General features: G+C 41.6%; 5 protein-coding genes across 5 annotated transcripts; 3 read left to right on the forward strand and 2 right to left on the reverse strand.

The window, feature by feature from the left end:
* Nucleotides 1-2,491: 2,491 nt before the first annotated feature.
* TRIVIDRAFT_53350 (uncharacterized protein) lies at nucleotides 2,492-3,577 on the reverse strand (the record flags this gene model as incomplete). The annotated part of the gene is made up of 3 exons (XM_014100589.1): nucleotides 2,492-2,938; nucleotides 3,011-3,367; nucleotides 3,467-3,577. The coding sequence occupies 3 exons, from the start codon at nucleotides 3,575-3,577 to the stop codon at nucleotides 2,492-2,494; spliced, it is 915 nt and encodes a 304-aa protein (XP_013956064.1).
* Nucleotides 3,578-6,997: 3,420 nt separating this feature from the next.
* Nucleotides 6,998-14,348, forward strand: TRIVIDRAFT_151590 (putative polyketide synthase; the record flags this gene model as incomplete). Its single annotated transcript, XM_014100590.1, has 3 exons — nucleotides 6,998-11,490; nucleotides 11,545-13,444; nucleotides 13,512-14,348. The coding sequence occupies 3 exons, from the start codon at nucleotides 6,998-7,000 to the stop codon at nucleotides 14,346-14,348; spliced, it is 7,230 nt and encodes a 2,409-aa protein (XP_013956065.1).
* Nucleotides 14,349-16,012: 1,664 nt separating this feature from the next.
* Nucleotides 16,013-16,788, forward strand: TRIVIDRAFT_70875 (uncharacterized protein; the record flags this gene model as incomplete). The annotated part of the gene is made up of 3 exons (XM_014100591.1): nucleotides 16,013-16,348; nucleotides 16,421-16,436; nucleotides 16,676-16,788. The coding sequence occupies 3 exons, from the start codon at nucleotides 16,013-16,015 to the stop codon at nucleotides 16,786-16,788; spliced, it is 465 nt and encodes a 154-aa protein (XP_013956066.1).
* Nucleotides 16,789-17,013: 225 nt separating this feature from the next.
* TRIVIDRAFT_53363 (uncharacterized protein) lies at nucleotides 17,014-18,288 on the reverse strand (the record flags this gene model as incomplete). Its single annotated transcript, XM_014100592.1, has 1 exon — nucleotides 17,014-18,288. The coding sequence occupies one exon, from the start codon at nucleotides 18,286-18,288 to the stop codon at nucleotides 17,014-17,016; it is 1,275 nt and encodes a 424-aa protein (XP_013956067.1).
* A 1,081-nt stretch (nucleotides 18,289-19,369) lies between these two features.
* TRIVIDRAFT_53342 (glycoside hydrolase family 78 protein) lies at nucleotides 19,370-22,165 on the forward strand (the record flags this gene model as incomplete). Its single annotated transcript, XM_014100593.1, has 1 exon — nucleotides 19,370-22,165. One exon carries the CDS (start codon nucleotides 19,370-19,372, stop codon nucleotides 22,163-22,165), a length of 2,796 nt encoding a protein of 931 aa, XP_013956068.1.
* Between the last annotated feature and the right edge of the window lie 98 nt (nucleotides 22,166-22,263).

Consider the following 22,263-nt stretch of genomic DNA (forward strand, 5'->3'; position numbering starts at 1 on the left):
TAATTTAATAAAAGTTTTTTTTAATTATTAACTAAATTTTAATTATATATTTAATAACTTTAATAAAGTAAATTTATTAATTAACTTAAAGTTTTAATATAATTCATTAATTAATAATAATAAGTTTTTTTTATAAAAAAAAAATCAAAATTATTTTAACATTTTTAAAAATAATTTAAATAATAATATTTATTTTATATATATCATTTATTAATTATAAATAGTTTTAAAAAATATAAATATTATTATTTTTATTAATAAATAATTATTTAAAAAGTTTATTAAAGTAAGTTTTTAATTAATTACAATAATTATTAATTAATAAATTTTAAATTAAATAAAAAATAATAAAAATACTAATAGTTAAATTATAATAACTTAGAATTTTATTAAATATAAAAATAATAATTATTTAAAAAAAATTTTCATTAAATTTACTTTACAAATATTAAATAATAATATATTAAGTTTCTTTTTTTTATATATATTGTTTATAAAAATTATTAAAGAAAATTAATAAAAAAAGTTAATAAAAATTTTAAATATAATAAATAATATTATTAATTAATTATTTTTATTATAATAATTTAAATAATAATATATATTATTATTTTTTAATTAATTAAAAAGCTATTAGTTTTTATTTAATTAATAAATTATTTTTAATAATATTTTAATATAATATTATAAATATTATAATAAATTAAATTTTCAATATTAAAATTATTTTTAAATTAAACTTATAAAAAAACTTAAATAAATTTAATTTTTAAAATTATATAAAAAAAATAATAATAACTTTTCTTTAATATTTATATTTTTAATTTATAAATATATTAATAAAGTTAATATTTTATAATTATATTAATTAATAATATTATTTTAATTATAATAAATAATTTAAAAAACTTTAATATAAATATAATTAATTTAAAGCCTATAATAATAGTTTATTATATAAAAGCTTATTTTATAATATTAATTAAAAAAAAACTATAATTTTATTATAATTTAAACTTTTTCTTTTTATATTATAGTAAAATTTTATATAATTAAATAAAACTTTTTGTTTAATAAAATTATAATTAAAAAGAAAAACTATAATATTTACTATAGTATTAACTTTATTAACAGTTTTAAATTTAAAGCTATATAACAATTTTATAATCAACAGTAGTAATATATAAATTTAAATTATAAATAGCTTTAATTTAATATTAATTTAAATAAAAATAAAGTATTAAAGGATTAATAAGGGATTCATAGTATTTATTTTTCTATATAAAACGCTAAGAAAACCCAACATAGATTATACCCCTTAAGTTATAGGCTATACAGCCACAGTTATTTTCAATACTCGTTAAGCTAAGAGAGATACTTGATAAGCCGTCCCTATTAATATTAGGGTAGCACTTCCTTATACCCTGCTTCAGGGGTACTTAAAGTAAAACCGCTATGAAAGGTGCTTAACCACTTTAGCCAGGTTGCTAAAAGGCAAAAGAAAACCACAAGGGTACTGTTGGAGTTATTCACTTATTGTCAGATTTGCTCAGACTTGACAGGCAGGTCTTTAACATAACATACATATCTATTATCCGGAAAGTCGGTGTTGTACCTAATCAATATGTCATAATAGTTATCATAACGTCTAATCATGCAATGCGACTGCTAACGTATTGCATAATAATCGGAGAGCCTGACAGTCAGATTACTACGTTACATCTCCAGTCAGAATTCTGACTATCTCATTGAAGGTGCTCAGGGAGGCAAGCGGTTTGCAAAATGACAGGGAATACACAAACGATCGGCGAACAGAATTCCGCAGTACGCATGCATCAACCGCGCTATATTCCACAAAATAGTGCTCTTATTGCCTTAATGTATACACATATTCATTTTTCAGTCCCTCTTTTTTTTGCAAACCACTTGGCAGGATATTTGTACTTTCCTGGCCAGCAAGGTGGTACCTTACCACACTTGACTCGCAACAGATTTAGCGCTAAAATCCCCTGTTATAAACGGGATGCTGCCAGGTCTAAAGTATTCATTAGTATAAGTATGTGAGATACAGGAGTCTAATTCTTACACGCATTTTAGCGCTTGAGCAATGTACCCTGTATTTCTTTATATTTTGATTGGCTAAATATCAGAAAGTGCCTAAATCCTGTCCTGGTACCTTCAATAATATACCGTCGGTAACTCTGCAGTCTGTTGTAATTAAGACCCCGGCAAATAGTGACCCACCTAAGAAACAGTAAGAGGAGAGAGCAAAAAGCCTAGTAACCCTATGCTCAAAGGTTTAGGCAGAGTTTCTAAATTGATTGGTCTTTTTTTGCTTTAGTAACTAAACTGTTCTTATTTTAGATTTACTTAACTAATTAACTAAACTATTAGTTAATATTAACTTAAATTAGTTTAGTTTTCATTTGTAAATAACAAAAATAACAAACAGATAATTAAAGACCCTTGTTGTTTAGGTTATACTGGCAACTCAAGGTTTGGCCTTAATAATATCTAAAAGAAATTTGACCTGTAAGTCAGCCAATATCTGACTGTCACCCCCACTTAATACATCTAAGTGACCCTTTCCTATCGCAACATGAATCTTCTTCGGCTCCGGAAAGCTATCAAACCACTTCATCTGCGTTTCTGGGGGAGACATCTGATCGTTCTCGGGTACAATCATCAAAATGGAAGCGCGGGAGGGCCTGACATGGAGATATCTCATAACCTCGAATGGCTGCCAACTGATCAACCTGTAGTATGTTTGCATGGTTGTCTGGTTCTCGTAGTTAGGCGCACCGTGGTTCTTTACGTTCATTATGTATTCGTATCCTTCATCATTGACAACCATTCCCATGCCGGCGGGATTCTCTCGATTTTCTGTCAACACGGGAAGAAAGGTTGCGGTATTGCCTAAGAGTCTAGATTCTCGATCCTATTTTATACATGTTATTTGATCAGTTGCATGCCTATCACTAAATCAACTACAACGCTTCCAACCCCTTACCTTCATAGTCTTTCTCAGCACTCGAGCCAGCATGTCTTGTCTCGGCTTGACTTGAACCAAGGGACACACTGCAATGCACCATTTAGCTCTCTCATCCAGCGAGGCAGCGCATAACGCAACAGTGGCACCAAAGGACATGCCCCAAAAGCCTATCATAGCTGGGTCGACAATCGGAAGAGTCTTCATGAAACTCAGTGCATCTGAGAAGTCAGACACCTGCAGTGCAGGATCCAGCTCGTTCCTTGGCTCTCCATCACTTTGCCCTAGAGAGCGAGTATCATAGATTAACGCTGTGATGTTGGCATTTTGGAACTGTGCTGCGACTTCAGGTACAAACATCTCTTTTACACAGTTAAACTAGTAGAAGACAATATAAAAAGCGTGTCAGATATATAGCCTTGGATTCTCAAAACATTTCTCAAAACATGTAAAGAAGATTGAGAAATATTTACTTACCCCGGGATTGAGGATGATAGCAGGTCCTCGGGTCTGAGCTGGATAAAGCCATCCTCGGAGGATTAGACCATCGAGGGTTGGGAATTCGACCCATTGACGATTGGGAGTCATAACAGATGGACACAGGATTGGTTATGACTCTAATTGGAAGATGGGAAGAAAAAATGAAAAGGGTCGACAACCAGTGCCTATACTTCTTCCTTTTGTGTAACGAATGCGGTAATATTGCAGCGGTGTATAGTAAAACGAGAACAACCTTAAGTTTCCTTCTTATTCCTGATGAAATAAAACGTTGGATATTTTAGTGGGGAACTACAATTAAAATAAATACGAGACTACCTTAAAGCGGAGTTTATCTTGCATGCCATAAGGATTACAGAGGTTAGTTTAGTATAAACTATGTTTTACTACATAAGGTAAGTTGTAATATATTAAATATTTTACTATACTATATTATTTTATCAAAAATATAAAACTAAAAATATTATAATTTCTTTAATAATATATTTATAACAATTATATTTTATTTTAATTAAAGCTTAAACTATTTTAATATTTTACTACTTAACTATATATTTTATAACTTTTGCATAAGTTTAATATAGCTTTCAATTTAAAAATAAATATTATATTAAATATAATTACTTTTATTAGTATATAGTTTATTTTTAATAATTATAATTCTTTTTTAAAAAAAACTATTAAAAAAAGTAATTTAAATAAAACTTAAGAAATTTAATATTATAATAATTAACTAAATAAAAAACTATATTTAGTTATTAATCTAAATTAAAAATTTAATTATAATTTATTAATTTAAGTAAATATTAATATTTTAAATAAAAATATTAATAAAAAAATATTAATTATATATTAATTTTTTTCCCTAAATATAAAAAATAAACTACTTAAAAAAATTAATATTAAAAAAAGTTCATTTTATAACTTTTATTTAACTGCTTTATTAATTTTTTTTAATAATTTTTTTAATAATTTTACTTGGTTTAAATTTCTTAATATTTTTTAACTAATTTAATTTATATTTAATTTTACTTAATTTTAATTTTTTTAAAAGCTTTTAATTATACATTTAATTATTCATTTAGTTATTTTATAATTATAATTAATTTATAATTTTTATAATTTTATAAATTAAAAAAAGTAATTATTTAATTTTATTAAATTATTTAAAAAATAGAATTTATTTTTAATAAAATTATTATTGCTTTTTATAATTTAATAAATTAATATAATAGTTTTTTTATATTAATTAAATTATTAAATTATAATTTTAAATTTATTATATAATATTTAAATTTTATTATTTAAGCTTTTTTATATATATAAGGATGTTTTATTAAATATACCCTTTAGCTTAACTAATATACCTTTTTTCCTATATACAGTTAGATTATTCCCTTTACAGTTAATTATTAAAATTTTCTAAAACTTTCTTAAATACCTTAAAGTATCTAAACTTCTAAAAGTATTATTGTCTCTCCAAGTTGCCTACTTAAGTAGGTAGTTAAATCAAGAGCTGGATTAAGGTCATCCAGTTGGATCAAGGTCATCCAGATTGAATAAGATCAATAGCAAAAGACCGCTATATTACAGAGCGAGCTACTGTATTATTTCACATTGCGGCGGATACTTACATCTATAAGCCCCACTATTAGGGGTATACTGGTTAAGCCAGAGGGTATGCTTAATAAAATGTCCCTATATATATTTTAAGTTTAGTTTTAAACTTTAATAAATAGTTATATTTTTTATGTTTTTATTAATGATATAATTTAAATTTTTATTATTTAATTAAATTAGCTGTTATTAATTAAATTAAGCTGTAAATTATTTTTAAATTTTAAACTAAAAGTTAAAATATAGCTTTTTATTATACTAACTGTTATAGTATAAAACCTTTTATTTTAATATTAAATTTAACTTTTATATGTTAATTTTTAAAATTATAGTTTATATATATATTATAATTTTAAAGTTTTTTAAAAAAGAAAATATAAAAACTAAAGTATAATATATTAATTTAATTAAAGTTAAACATTTAGTATAGTTTTAAAATTATAAATAATAATTATAATTTAAAAATATATATTATATATATTAAAAATATAAATTAAAAAATATTTTAAAATATATTTAAATAATTAATATTATTAATATTATTTTTATATTTTTAAAGTAATTTAATATTAAATTATTATTATATTAATATTTAATAATAATATTAATATTATAAATTTTATTAATATAAATCTTTTTTTTCATTTAATTAATTATTTTAAAAACTTTTTAATATATAAATTTAAATTTTTTTAAAAAAATATTTTACTTAAGATTTATTTAATTTTTTTTAAATTAATTTATAATATTTTTAATTATAAATTTAATATTTTATTTTTATTACTATTTATTATATTTCCTTATATATTAATTAATACTTATTATATTTTTTTATTTAAATTTATATTATAAAATAAAATTTATATTAAGTTAATAATAATAATAAATATAATTTTATAAAAATAATAATAATATTTTTTTTTTAAAAATAATTATTTTTAGTTATATATAACTCATAATAACTAATTTTATAAAATTTAATTATAAGTATTTTAGTTAAAGTTTTAATAATTAATATATTATAAATAATTTATCTCCTATTATATAAAATTTACCAAAAACATTTATATAAAAGTAAGTTAATTATAATAGTAAATTTTATATATAATATTATTTTTAAATGATTTAAAATAAAATTTGAAATTATGACTTTAATTCCTTTTTCTTTATTATATTATATTAAATCTTTTGAACATTATTCAAATAGTAATATACTTAGACTACTAACATTAGAAAATACCTCATATACCTATTTATAACAGGGATTCATTTATAATTCTAGTCCCTTATCGTATGATATACAAACCTCTGCTTTTCTTATTGGCTATAACCCAGGAAACAGAGTCTCCTCTGTACAAGGGGTTATAAACACAGTCACTACGTTTGTCTACGAAGCGGTGAGATACCAGGTTCTTGAAGAATATCTATTAATGCATGTAATACAAGGTGTACTGTGTGTGAATTGCTGACCGTCTGACTTGGGTATGTAAAGGTACATATTCCCTCTTTTCCTACTATAGCATAGGTAGTGGCAGGTTGGAACCAGGGTACCTAGTTAATCTGCAAAAGACCCACAGTGCCGTATTCCGAGGCAACACTGAACCCAAGTGTTGAAACATTGAAAATAATTGTAACTCGGCTTTACATTTAATAACTTTCTCATACCTACTAGCTATTCATCAGCAGTGGCTGGAACCGAACTTCCAAAAGCCGAAAATCAGTCTGACATTCTTCAAATTGTGCGAGACTGTAATACCCCAGAGTACAGTTTGTAGGAGGGATTCTACGAGAACTCTTCCTTTATTACTGTCTATCGCCTCTTAGTTTCATATCCCTTTATACGTATCTTATCCTCTCTCCTCCTCCTCACAATATTCCAATAGTAAAAATATAATGGATGTTAATAAACCAGCGCCGTCACTCTCTCAAGAGAATGAGAGATTCCTGCAAAAACCTCTTGCCATCGTCGGGCTTGCCTGTCGCCTGCCCGGCCACAGCACAACCCCTAAGAAGCTGTGGGACTTCTTGGAACGCGGCGGCGTAGCTAATAACGATGTGCCCAAAACTCGCTTCAACCTGAAAGGCCACTATAACGGATCTACCAAGCCAAAGACCATGCGGTCACCAGGTGGCATGTTCATAGAGGACATTGATCCGCGGGACTTTGACGCTTCCTTCTTTGGTGTTTCGGGTAGCGATGCCACAGCTATGGATCCTCAACAGCGGCAACTGCTGGAGGTTGTGTACGAATGCATAGAGAACGCCGGTGTTCCCATCGAGAACCTGAGCGGAGCCAAGATCGGTTGCTATGTAGGGTCCTACGCCGTGGACTACGCCGACATGCAAGCTCGCAATCCTGAAGACCGAGTGCCTGATACGGTGATCGGAATAGGGCGCGCCATGCTGAGCAACCGGATAAGCCATGCCTTCAACTTCAAAGGGCCAAGCATGACGATAGACACGGCTTGCTCAGGTAGTCTGGTGGGACTGGATGTCGCTGCACGCTACTTGCACACAGGGGAGGCAGACGGTGTGATTTGCGCTGGCGCGAACATCTATCTCAATCCGGAGCACAGTATCGACGTAGGCGCTATGAAGGCCGCCGGTACTCTGACTGGTCAGTGTCACACTTTTGACGTCAAGGCAGATGGATACGTCAAGGCCGAAGCAATCAACGCCATCTATGTGAAGCGGCTGGAGGATGCGGTCCGTGATGGTGACCCAATCCGAGCAGTTCTCAGAGGTATTGCTTCGAACAGTGATGGCCGCACACCGGGGATAGCTAGTCCTAGCGACGAGGCTCAAGCGGAAGCCATCCGCTGTGCCTATGCCAACGCCGGCATCACGAACTTCAATGATACGACCTATCTGGAATTCCACGGAACGGGCACCCAAGCTGGCGATCCCCAGGAAGTGAAGGGTGTGGCTTCTGTCTTCTCAGCTTCGAGATTACCAGAGAAACCTCTGATCATCGGGTCTATCAAGAGCAACCTTGGACACTCGGAACCAGCGGCTGGTATTTCGGGAGTCCTCAAGGCGGTTCTGGCCATCGAACACGGCGTCATTCCTGGGAATCCCACCTTCATTACCCCCAACCCGAAGATCGACTTTGAAGGATGCCGTGTCCGCGCGATCCGACACAAGATCCCCTGGCCGCCGGCTCCCTTTAAACGCGCCAGTGTTAACTCCTTCGGCTATGGGGGTTCCAATGTCCACGTCATCCTGGAAGAACCTAAAGTCTTGCTACCGGGCTGGGCAGATAGGCACTGCTCCTCATATGCAGAGGGCGCCAGTCTTTTTGACGACGACGAAGAAGAGGAAGGGTTAAGTAGTCCCCTCAATCATGGGCAGAGACCACTCCTCTATACATTCTCCGGCAATAACGAAACATCGCTCAAGGCGAATGTTAAAGCACTGAAGAATCACTTGACCAATCCATCTGTCAAAGTGTCCCTGTCTGATTTGGCATATACCCTGAACTTGCGAAGGTCTCGCCACTTCAACCGCGGATTCATAGTCAGCCCAAAGGCCCCTATGGACGAGCATGCTCTAACCACAGGCAAGCAGATGGCCAGTGACGTCAAGATCGGGTTCATCTTCACTGGCCAGGGGGCGCAGTGGCCACAGATGGGCAAGGCCATCGTCGAGGCCTTCCACCCTCACGCCAGCGAGGTCATTGCTGAGCTGGACCAGGCTTTGCAGTCCAGCGTGGTGCCGCCAAAGTGGAGTCTGCTGGAGGAATTGACGGCTCCCAGAGAGGCCAGCCATCTTCGGCTGCCGGAGTTCTCGCAGCCCCTCGTCACGGCCCTGCAGATCGTGCTGGTTGAAGTCCTCGCTCGGTGGGGCGTCAAGCCACAGAGTGTCGTGGGCCACTCTTCTGGTGAGATTGCGGCTGCGTACGCGGCTGGGTTGCTAAGCAAGCAGGATGCCATTCGAGCGGCCTACCATCGAGGACATGCTGCGGCTGTCGACTCAACCTCCAGCCCAGGACAGGCAGCCAAGAAGTTAGGCATGATGGCCATCGGCATTGGAGCTACAGAGCTAGGTCCTTACCTGGATGAGCTGGAAGGTAGGGTGCAGATCGCCTGCTACAACAGTCCTACCAGCTTGACCTTATCAGGGACCTTGGATGGGCTGGAGGAGGTGCGCGTCAAGTTGATGGAGGATGGAAAGTTTGCTCGCTTGCTACAGGTTGACCTCGCATATCATTCCACTTTCATGAAGGCCACCAGCTCAGAATATATGAAACTGCTGAACCAAGATTTTGCTCAAGAAGGTCCCCTGAAGGTCCCCTCTGACGCTTCTGGAGAAAAGCATGCTGTTCAAATGTTCTCCTCTGTCACGGGTAAGCGGATGGCCAGGGCTGCCGATGCTGAGTACTGGAGAGACAACATGACAAACCCCGTCTTGTTCAACCAGGCTCTCGGGCAGATGATCACCGCTAAAGAGGGAGCCGCCAACTTTCTGATTGAGATTGGTCCCAGTGGAGCCCTTAAGGGCCCCGTCTCTCAAGTACTGAAGGGAGATGGTGGTCTGGAGATTCCCCCTGGTATCCAGTACTGCAGCGCTATGGCTCGTGGGGAACAGGCCATCCAAGCCATATTCGAGGTCGCCGGGCGTCTCTACATGGCCGGAGGAAGCATTGATCTGGCCCAGGTCAACCACAGAGATGGGGCAGCGAAGCCCAAGTTTGTGGTGGATCTCCCTAACTACGCCTGGGACCACTCGACCAAGTACTGGTACGAGAGCGAGTCCAGCAAGGATTGGAGGAACCGCCTGTTCCTTCACCATGACCTGCTGGGAAGTAAGGTCATCGGTAGCCCATGGCACCACCCCACGTTCGTCAAGTCCCTGAACGCCAAAGACCTGAACTGGCTCATGGACCACAAGATGGGGTCTGATCTGGTATTCCCTGCCACGGGCTACTTAGCCATGGCGATGGAGGCGATCTATCAGAAGATGGAGGCTCTGCAATTGCTGGAGAGCGGCAGCCCTGGGATCAAACAGCCCCAATATCGGTTCCGCAACGTCGAATTCAACAAGGCCATGGTTCTCAACGAGAATGGCCAGGCCACCAAGATCCAACTCACCCTGACAGATGCGCACACTGCCATCGGGGGCTGGCATCAGTTCAAAGTGTTTTCGGTGGCAGAGAATTATGCCTTGACGGAACACGTCCGCGGGCTAATTCGCACCGAGGAAGGAGAGGAAGTTAGGGGTGTCGAGGAAGAGCTTCAGCCCCTCGTGCTCCCGGTCAATGGCAGAGTGTGGCGTAAGTCCATGATCGATATTGGCTACAACTTCGGCCCTAGCTTCTCAAAGATTTTGCAAGTAGAGTCTATACCGGGAGAGCGCGTCAACAGATCCCTACTGTCTCTTGAACCCCCTACCAGCGAGTTCACACAGTCCACGTACGCCATGCACCCGACCGCCATTGATGCCTGCTTCCAGGCCTGCGCGCCATCTCTGTGGGCTGGCCATCGCAACGCCGCCGCGGGGGTGCTCATCCCCGCCGTAATTGACAATTTGACCATAACCCCTACCCTAGCCACTCGGGGTCTGGCTCGGACGACGTCCAGGTACGTTGGGCACGGACGCCGTGACGACATCAAGAACTTTGTCTCCGATGCTGCTGTGTATGATTCAGAAACGGGCATCTCCGTACTCAAATTAGACGGGCTTCATTATCATAGGATCGAGACAGGTAAGACTGTGTACGACTCTCACACCTTCACCGCGCTGTCTTGGAAGCCGGACCCCACCTTGATCACACAGGCCTCACTGGAAACATTGGTGGAAGAGGCGAAGCAGCAGTGCAGAAGTCAAGAAGATCGCGGCGATGCCAGCGTCAGTGTGGCTCATGGTCTTGTCGCCATGGCTGCTCATAAGAAGCCCGTCCAGCGCGTGCTGGAGTTGAACACAGTCCTTGGTGAGCATGAGTCCATCTGGGCCAACGCCATGGCTACGAACGAACACCTAGAGAAACCATGCCGTCACTTCTACTATTTGCTTCAAGACCCACAATCTCTAGTGGAAGCTGGACAGAAGTATGCCTCAGACAAGACGGAGCTGGCCCTGATGGAGAACCTAGATCATCTGCTTCAAGTCGAAAAGGAGGCCACCCAGTTTGATTTGGTCATTGTACGCATGCCCTCAGATGCGAAAAAGGTGGGAGAGCTATGTAAGAAAATCAGAGAGGTGGCTAGTCAGGCAGCTCAGGTCCTCTTCCTCCTCCAACGAGCGCCCCCCACGAGACCCGAGCAGAATGGTGTAGCACTCAACGGTGAAGCTGAGCAATTTGACGCCGGTGTCTATCTCAAGCAGCTGTCTGACCTAGGGGAGTTCTCTACCGCTGGCCATATCATGTTTGAAGAGGCCACTGACCTGTTTGCGAACCTTTCGCTCTTCAACATTCCGCATACTCCTGACATCACGGGGAGACAGGTGGCTGTCTACCGTCTGTCCTCCAAGCCTGGGCCCAGCGCTGTAAAAGTTCTAGATGCTCTCCGAGATAATGGCTGGATCCTAAGTCACTACGGCGAGAACGACAGCCAGTCTGTCGACCGCGTTCTAGTGCTGGATGAGCTCGATACCTCTCTCATGACTGCGGATGCCATGACTGTAGATCGCTGGAACTCATGCAAAGACCTCCTAGCCAGTGGCAAGCGGGTTCTCTGGGTGACTTCTGGGTCGCAGATGGAAGTCTCCGAGCCAGATAGGTCTATGATCCACGGTCTAGCGAGGACGGCCAGGGCTGAAGATCCGAGCCTCAGCCTGACTACACTCGATGTGACGGGAGAAGACCACAACATCACAGCGAGGGCCATCCAGTCTCTCCTTCAACACATCGGCTGCTGCTGCCAGCCCCCTAACGCCACCTCTCACGTAGATAGCGAGTTTGTGGAACGGCGAGGGCTACTTCACATCAGCAGAGTCCTTCCAGACGATCAAGTCAACAAAGTGTCGGATGATGCTCGACCAGGTGCTGCTCAGCCCATCAGCCAGTCCTTTAACAACACTGAGTCCACCATCCAGCTTCACTGCGAGCGAGTGGGCACCATCACGTCATTGATGTGGACCGAGGTGGCCACCAGCGAACGCCCGCTAGATGATCACATGGTGGAGGTGGACATGTACGCAGCCGGGGTTAACTTTAAGGACGTAGCTATCACGATGGGCATCGTTCCCGAAGATGAGCACCTACTAGGCTTCGAAGGCAGCGGAAGGATACGCCGCGTGGGCAAGGCTGTCTCGAACTTCCAAGCCGGGCAGAGAGTCGCCTTCTTTCAAAAAGGGTGCTTCACCAACCGCTTCCACGTGTCCAGCTATCGTGTTTGGTCCATCCCTGACTCCATGTCCTACGAGGGGGCGGCCACGCTTTCTCTCTGCTACTTGACGGCGCTGTACTCAATCTATGACCTGGCCAATACGCAGCCGGGGCACAAGGTATTGGTCCACTCCGCCTCTGGGGGTCTTGGGCTAGCCGCCATCCAGATCCTCAAGTATATCGGATGCGAGATCTTTGTCACCGTCGGCAATCAGAGGAAACGAGAGCTCCTGATGAATGAATGGGGCATCCCTGCCGACCATATCTTCCACTCCCGCGACATCTCCTTCGCGGCAGATCTCATGAAAGCCACTAACGGCTACGGCGCCGACGTAATCCTGAACTCCTTGACTGGAGACCTCCTCGATGAGTCATGGCGATGCATTGCCGCGGGTGGTACGTTAGTCGAGCTCGGCAAGCGGGACTTCTTGGACCGCAAGGCACTAAGCATGGAGCCCTTTGGCCGGAACGCGTCCTACCGCTGCGTTGATATGGGCCACGATCAAATTTCGGACCAGCTCCTAAAACGCCTCCTGCGACAAATGTTGACTCTACTTGACGGCGGCCATATCAAGCCCATCACTCCCATGACAGTCTTCCCCTACCAGGAAATCAACGCTGCGCTCCAGCACCTCCGCTCCGCTACTCATCTGGGCAAGCTGGTCATTTCTAGTGGTGGTGAAGGCAAGCCATTCGATGTGACGGTCCGGCCACGCAAACGAGAGATCCGTCTTCGCAAAGACGTCTCTTACCTCCTTGTTGGTGGTTTGAAAGGTCTTTGTGGAAGCCTGGCAGTTCATATGGCTACTTTAGGAGCCAGACATTTATCTATACTGGCTCGAAGCGGGTATCAAGACGACGTCTCTCAACGCGTGCTTCGACAACTGAAAGCTCTGGGTTGCACAGTGGATCTGCTAAGGGGAGATGTGTCGTGTAAGGAGGATGTAAAGAGGGAGTTCAAGAAGATAAGCGTTCCCGTAGGTGGTGTCATCCAGGGGGCTATGGTTCTTCGAGTAAGTGGTTTATTTGGTTAACCCCACCCTGGTAGTTTACTTGGCTAACCCTCAATTTCCTTTCCAGGATCGTATTTTCACCTCGATGACAGTTGAAGATTACACGCAGACTGTGTCCTGCAAGATTCAGGGCACTTGGAATCTTCACAACGTGTTGCTAGAAGAGGGCCAAACCGCCGACTTCTTCACTATGCTCTCTAGTGTTTCTGGTATCGTAGGAAACAAAGGCCAAGCTAATTACGCTGCTGCAAACACCTTCTTGGACGCATTCGCCGCTTACCGTCGAGGCCGTGGTCTCAAAGCCAACTCGGTCAATCTCGGCGCCATCCAAGACGTCGGCTATCTGAGTCATAACCAGGACATCCTCAGCCACTTCGACGATGACCACATTTGGACGCCCATTAACGAGCCGCTCATGTTGAAGCTGGTGGAATATTCCATCCGGCAGCAAATCGACCCAATGAGTACAGCCAGCGAATCGCACCTCATCACCAGTATAGCTGTCCCGCAGCGGGAAACCTCCTTCCTCATGAGAGATGGCCGCTTCGGAACCTTGTGTTTTGGCGATCAGAGCGACGGGGGCTCTGCAAATGAGAAACACCAAGGGTTCCAGGAAGTTCAGAACCTGCTGTTGCTAGTAAAGAACAAGGCTAGCTATAATGCCGTACACCAGGCTGCTACAGAAGCAGTTGTTCAACTATTTACCATGACGATGAACCTCAGCGAAATGGCGGAGCCGACTCGCCCGTTGGCGAGTTACGGGCTTGACTCACTGGCTGCTGTTGAGTTTAGGAACCGGTTGCGGATGGAGTTTAAGGTAGAAGCAACGATACTTGAGATTACAACCTCTGCATCTTTAAGTACACTGTCTGAGAAGATCGCTTCACGTATGATTGGAGTTTGATATAGATAGTTAAAGATAGTTTTAATAAGTGCATATTCTAAAAGGAAATAAAGTCAATAAATTTTATATAACAAACCAATTCCTACTTATTAATATGTTGATCGTTAGACTTGAAAAACCTTATGAATATTAATAAATCATAAATATATATATACACTATTTAAACGAAAATTAGTATTATTAACTAGCTATAAACATATTATAACACGTAGTAGAATTGACACTTATGGGGCACTACTTCGTGGTTGGAAGCCAATAGTTGGTAGGGACGTCCCTGTTACACATTACACTAAGTTAGCTAAGACAGATTAAGTCTTCAGAGCGGCGGCAGGCCCCAAGAAGATTGTCATTGAGTACCTAGGTACTGGAGTGCTATTGGTATCCTTTTCTTACGTGAACACTATCCAGTGAATAGCAAACCGACCATAGATAGGTCAGTCGAACCAACAGCACATATATGCTTGAGCTAGTGATTGACTAGAACCTTGTTGCATTGGTGGGAACCCTCTAGTCAGTAAGTGTTACGATCTGGTCAGCCGTAACAGCTAGATCCGGTATCTATAGCTGGTTCCGTCACAATAATTGCGAAAACTGCAATCATTGGCTTAATCATTTACCCTGTTAGCGCTTAGGTATAGCGGAATACTTTAATAAAATTCGTATTCTCGATGGTAGAAACACTAATATAAGGGACGAGATAATCGAGGTTTGTTGAGAATCGACTGGTAAAAGGTTGTATGCTACTGAGAAAAAAAAAAAAAGTACCAGCCTAAACCCCTATGTGATAAAACACCAGCTATTTTTAGTGGTATATTGCTTTGCTTAAGAACCGTTTGGACTGAGACCTAATGAAGTAGTTCATTAGTGTTATGAGCCAATCAGAGGCAATGGCATAGTAAGTACCGATATATGCCACTGTTGTTACCTTCTGCCCCCATGGCGTGGTGGCATACGTCTGGAGGTCTTACGGTATTATCCCCCGGATATCATAAGGCAGTCGTTTCGACATTGCAATTTGGTGCATAATAGTAATTAGTCCCTCATAAACAGCTGATTGTATTATACTAATTACTATAGAGATTAAATTGAAAATTGTGATAAGAGGTTCAATCATAATAATTACTTTAATTGAGATTATTACTTCAATTCTTCTCTTAGCTGAACGCTATAACGGATTGTTGTGAAGCTAATCAAGTGTAAACTCATAGCCTTCTCAGCCCTAGAGTTTACGTATAATGTAATTTTGCTGTATTTAGTCGGCCCCAATTACAAATCCGTCGCAGAATAGTGACTTCTGTTCTAGTGGCATAATTTGTTGTGACATAATAATGGCCGTGTGTAAACGGGACAAAACTAAGCGTTAAACCAATACGAATAAACATATGTGTAACCACATAGAGATTTGGAAAGTTGGGGTAGACGGCTAAAATGCCTATAAAAAGTGGTTTGGAGTTTGATTTCATACTGCTATTACGTCAAATACCCGGACGAGCGCAGAGGTGGCCGTTACTTTTACACTCTCTCATCGCCACATGATTGTTTCGTGCGCTGCTGTTTTAACAATAGCATATTACTTCCTCTGGTACTCCGAAACGAAATCGACAAGGTATCTAATATAAACTATTTCAACCAATTTAAACCCTTCTTGTTACGCACGCTTTAGGATGAAGTTTCTGACGCCTTCTTCTCTTGTCCTGTCCCTATGGATCGGGGGTTTTGCCTCCGCAGACTTCCATATTGTCGAATTAGCGGGCACCACGGAAAAGTGGGGTGTTCCGTCAAATAAATACAACTGCGGCGGAGTCAATTATGCCATAGACAACAACGCCGAGATCAAGGGCTCTATCGGCTCGTCCTACATGTCGATGAGTGGCACCAATCTCTGCGGAGCTAAGAATATCGACTTTTACAAACAGCCTGATGGATCGTACAAGTTTTATATTGCGAATGGAGACGGCTCGGCACAGGGCCAGTGCTATCACAATGAGACTTCAAACGGAGTGATTAAGAATTGTCGCTACGGGACATCCTAGGTGGAGAAATTTGTGTGCACCACTTACTATTGCAAATAGAGGATGCTAAAGACAGGTACATAATATTAACAGGATTTTTCAATTATGAGAATATACCTACAAGTGAGGCATATGCGGAAATATAAAGTAGATGGGCTAATTATTGTCGCAGACGGTGGATATCTGGGAAAGATAGTTTTCCACCAACATTTGGGAAAGTCTGGAAAGCCAGCTTAAGTATCAAGGAAACTAGCTGGGTCTGTAATTGTATTTCTCTTAAATCCTTCAAATAGCTTAATTACTATTTGTAAATAGAGGAATTAGATGAGAGTTTGCTTACTGTTTTTGTAACACAAAGACACTCTGGCCAGTCTAGCCCTATGCTCAGCAATGAAACCAAATTTGTCATGTACTATTATCTAAACTAAAGAAATATGCTGTACGAATGGATCTTGAGATTCTTTTAAACGTTCGGACTACCGGTATTCTGGATATACTGAATTAACTAGCGCTGCCAATAAGTACCAAGAGGGGCCAAAAAAAGAAAAAAGAATAGTCGACGATCATTCAAGTGTTTTTAGTATACGACTGGGGAGCTCACTGCTTTTTAGATCAGTGTATCTAATTTATTTTAATAATATTTAAGTATATAATTAGTGGCTTATCCCTGACTTATCCTTGTTAGGAGTATAATGCCCGAAATCTTCATCGCGACCAGGCCATAAGACCTTACTGAGCATTATAGCCCGTATATGCGAACCAAGCACCACGAACCATCCAATCACAATTAAAATAGTCATAGCGCTTGCCACGCCCTTAATACCGTCACTATCAAGCTCTTCCCCGATAAGACACGTCGCAATAGTAAAGGCTGTGTTAGGGAAGACAATTGCCCACCAAGCTAGAGAGAAGCGGATGCGTTTCTTCGCTATACCCATCAAAAGTGCAATGAGACTGAAGGAAAAAAACCAGAAAGCCAAAGCCCATAACCAAATACTGACCCATAGTGCGAGAACTTTTAATATCTGAGATGCAGCAAGAAACCTAGCGAAATATGCATAGCCATCTGGGATAGATCTAGAAAGGCCGATGAGGCCCGTCGCTGTAAATCCCGGGGGACCAACTGCAATAAACATTCCCGGACGCATTGGAGGAGCCGGGAATCCCTCCTGCGTAAGCCGGTAGAGGTATAATGCATATAAGATAAAAGCAACGCTAAAACCCAGGCCCAAGTAGGTAACTCCTGCAACAAGGATAGGCAATCGTTGTGAGGGCGGTTGTGATGGCGCAATTGTGGAAGCTACGACTCCTGTTAATAGTGTAGGGAAAATAGGAAATATCCAAAGGGGGCTCATTGACTTGATCTTGAGCTTAGCCCCATTAAAGACGATGGTGTACTGCACTACAGATGAGGAGAGAGCTAGTGCAGCGTAGATCCAGAAGCATATTCTTAGGGCCACGGGTAGCCAAGGACCTGATGCTGGAACGCCATATATAGCTGAGTTGGCAAGAATAATAGCCAAACTTAGGAGGAATGCTGGGAAAAACAAGCCTTCGGTTGGGTGCAGTAAGCTTGTCCTTAACCCTTTAGGCGTCTTGACGAATCGATATGTAATCGCAGCGACAGAGGCAAGAAACATGGCAATAGCCAGAATAAATGCTACTTTGCCAATAGCATTGAGCCCATCGAAGCGGTTAGGCGTGTTATGGAAGAGAAGGCCGAGAACACCAGTGCTGATGGTGACTGCAAACCAAGCCCAGGTGAAGTGCTTCAAGCGCTCGCGAATTGGGCACTTATATCCCGGACTGCAGAGATGCTGTTCTGGCGCTGAAAGTTGACCTGTTTGCCAATCGTCCTCGTTAACTTTATTAAGATGAGGGCTGCTCTGGAGCCCTCCTGCCGAAGGTAGGGGTTGTTGAGTTGCCATAGTGTTGACGTTCCTCGAGTATTCTGACATTCTCCTAGGCAACCTGTGATAAGCTGTGGTTTGCAACTTGACAAAGTGTACGTGAACTATGTGGTGTGGAGTGGGGTGGCCCTTCGTTATTATTACTTTTTGAACTACATTAGCCGCACAGAGACCGGAAATGCGAAAGCTGTGCCGGAGAAACGGTTCCGGATATCGCGTTCTTAGATTGGCGTCCCGATGCTTCCGGATTACCTTAAAGCTAAAATGCCGCCTTTTAAACTCTGGACATACCGTCTTGCTAATTCTTAGGCTGGGATCTAAAAAAAAAAAAAAAAAAAAAAAACCCGCTACTGCATTGACACGTTGATAGGATGTAGCATAAGTGTTCAGCTATACGTTCTAGTACCACCAACTCGTGGAGGTAACCATCTGGGGTCAAGTTGGGTTTACTTTCAGCTAATATCGCGCCCCAGTACGGAGTACGGGGTACACATACCATATCATACCAGGAACCAGGTATCCTCCACTTTTTTTTTTTTTAACAACATTCACGGAATTCAGTGGCGGAATTTAAGATCGTTCTGTTACCCCGCTCCTGTAACGATTCGATATTATATTGTTCAGCCGAGCCGGGCAAAGGACTTTGGCCAATAATCTCAATTGTAGGGATTTTTGTAATGGAACAAGTTTCTGAAGGATTGCTCGCTGTTCCGATTGGCTGGATCGCAACAGGTTGCCAGTACAGCTATTTAATACCCTCTATCATGGATCTCCCAGATGATAACCTTAAGTTTAATTAGTTACGAGCATATATGTGGTTAGGCGTGAGTAATCAATACTGTCAAATAAAATAAAGGAGTATACTTTGTTAATGGGGCTCGGGATACTATTAAATGCTCGGACTTTCGGTCTTCCGGAGAATGCAAGCAATAGTAACTAGCGCCGCTCATCGATGCTGAGACGAGCGAAAAGCAAAAGGGGGGTATCTGATTATTTTTGGTATAAAGCTAGGGAGCACATCGCCTTTAAATCAGGATATCTAAATGGTTCGCCATGTGGCTTCTCTTGTCGCCTTGACCACAGAAATCTCCTCCGAGACATGGGCTACTCAACCACTCCGGTCTCGGTTCTTCCACCGACTTTTGAGCAGCATCACGATGGTTTTGGAGTTCAAAGTGTGCGTCCAAGGCTTTCATGGAGGTTTTCATGCACGAACGCGCAGATTCACAATTGGAGACAGACAGCATATGACATTGCGCTCTCCTACAATAACATAGAGCCTGGCCAAGTCTTCCATGTAGAGAGCGAAGACAGTGTTTTGGTACCGTGGCCAAACTCGGAGCCACTCGAATCACGAACACGTTGTTTTGTACGCGTCAGGTGCTACGGCAGATATTCTATATCTGGTGGGAGTAATAATGAGAACGACCATGAGTCTATGACCGAATGGTCCCCGTCGTCCACTTTGGAGATCGCATTACTGAGAAACAGTGACTGGAGGGGGTGTATGATCACTGTATCGGAGCCATGGCCTCTGAGCCTGGACCATTCAGCCCGCCCGCTGTGTTTCTACAAGCGGTTTTATTTATCTTTAAAAAACGGATCTATTGAAAACAGTCGGCTATATGCCACCAGCCATGGCGTGTATAGCGTACGGATCAATGGTAGAAAGGTCGGCGATCACTGTTTAGCCCCGGGCTTCCAAAGTTACCACAAGAGATTGCACTACCAGGTTTACGATACCAAAGATCTTTTGGTAACACCTGGCTGGAACAAAATCGAGATAGATGTGGCTGCCGGCTGGTTTGCTTCTGCTACTAGTTGGGCTAGGAAACGATTCATATACGGCGAGAAACTCGGTGTGCTGGCACAGCTGGAGATTTGGGCAGGAGACTCCACCTTGCCAATTTTGGTGAGCACTGACCTGAGCTGGAGCGTCTCGAACACATCCTTTGTTAGCGGTGAAATATTGGATGGCGAAATCTTCGACCAAAGTCTGAGTATGAGCTCAAAATCGGACGATGCCAAATTCACGGTTCAAGAATCGCCTATTCCAGTAAGCAGGCTCGTGTCTCCGGAAGCCCCGCCGGTCAGAGTGGTGGAGAAGCTCAAACCAAAAGACATATTCAAGTCGCGATCAGGAGGTGCTGTTATTGTGGATTTTGGGCAAAATATTGCCGGTCGTATATGCGTTAGAAGAGTCCAGAAACCTGCGGGCTCTCAAATCACATTTCGTCACGCGGAAGTCATCCAAGACGGCGAGATTATGTGTCGTCCCTTAAGGACAGCAAAAGCCAGGGACATTATAATATGCGATGGCCGGGAGCTCTTTGACTGGCAACCGCAACACACTTTCCACGGGTTCAGATATGTCGAGATCACGGGTTGGGGCCCCGACGACAAGAGCTGCCCTCTCACCAAGGGTTGCATCGTCGCTGAAGTGATGCATACCGACATGCTGCGTACAGGCTGGTTTTCATGCTCCAACGATGATGTTAATCGGTTACATGAAAATTCTCTCCGTAGCATCAAGGGCAATTTTTTTAGTGTGCCTACCGAGTGCCCATCAAGAGATGAGCGCTTCGGTTGGACGGGAGACCTGAACATTATTGCGCCTACGGCCAACTTCTTGTATGATACGACTGGTATGTTGAGGAACTGGTTGCAAGATCTATACCTCGATCAGATGGAAGAGACCGAATACTGGCGCCAAGGCGTCGTGCCCTTGTTTATCCCCAATTCTTTACTAAGAACCGGCGACGGGGGCCACGGATGGGATCCGATGCCTAATGGCGTTTGGGGTGACGCTGCAATCATGGTCCCCTGGGGTCTATATCATATGTCTGGTGATATTAGTTTTCTCTCGGGGCAGTATGACAGCATGGTTCAATACCTGGAGAAGGGCGTGACTCGAGGTCAGGATGGACTTTGGGATCCTGAGCAGTGGCAATTTGGTGACTGGCTGGACCCAAGAGCGCCTCGGAATGATTCTGGCAGAGGCACTACGGATGGTACGTTCGTTGCTGATTGTTTCCTTATTGCTTCCACCCAGATCGCTGCAGAGGTGGCCGCAATGCTGGCCAAACCAGTAGACTCGTCTCGGTTCAGAGACACCGCCCTGCGTCTAGTTCATTCGTGGCAGAACAAGTATCTGACGGCAGCTGGTCTTGTGGTTCCAGATACTGCAACAGCTCTTTCACTCGCCCTGTGGTTTGATCTCCTTCCAGAATCTGGAGGTAGCTCAATGAAGGCGCAGGCTGCGGCTCGTCTCTTCCGACTGGTTCGTCTGAATGACTTTAAGATTACCACTGGATTTGTGGGCAGTGCGCTTCTTTCTCGCGCGCTCACTCAGTCTGGTGGTGTCGACCTAGCCTACGCCATGCTCTTCCAGAAGAAGTGTCCTTCATATCTGTATCCCATTACGATGGGAGCTACCACAGCGTGGGAGCGCTGGGACAGCATGCTCTCAGAGGGGACTGTCAACCCCGGTTCAATGACAAGCTTCAATCATCATGCTCTCGGTAGTATCGCAAATTGGATGCACGCGGATATAGGTGGCCTTGAGGCAATTGACCCTGGCTGGAAGGTATTTCGAGTGAAGCCGTGGCCCAATAAGGAGCTGACCTGGGCGGATACCGTGTTCGAGTCGAGGTACGGCCGGATTGAGCTAAGATGGACATTAAAGGGAGACCTTTTCCGTATGAGACTACGTGTGCCTCCAAACTCTACCGCCGTCGTCAGCCTTCCTAGTGATAGCGGAACATATGAGCTGGGGGATCAAGAAGGCAAAGAGCAAAGAGTTGGGTCGGGAGAATACAACTTAGAGTGTCGGTTTGTCCAGACAGAGTGGCCGTTAAAGGCACTGCTACCACCATGGGGAAGAGCGGAGTTCTAGGTAGATCGCTGATAATAAAGTGTTGCTGTCGAAGACTAGTGCAACCATTGCTATCAAGATATGAACCGTTTAGAGTTACAGGTTATAACTAGGCTTTG

This window comes from Trichoderma virens (genome assembly GCF_000170995.1).
Source record: "Trichoderma virens Gv29-8 chromosome Unknown TRIVIscaffold_58, whole genome shotgun sequence".
NCBI lineage: Eukaryota > Fungi > Ascomycota > Sordariomycetes > Hypocreales > Hypocreaceae > Trichoderma > Trichoderma virens.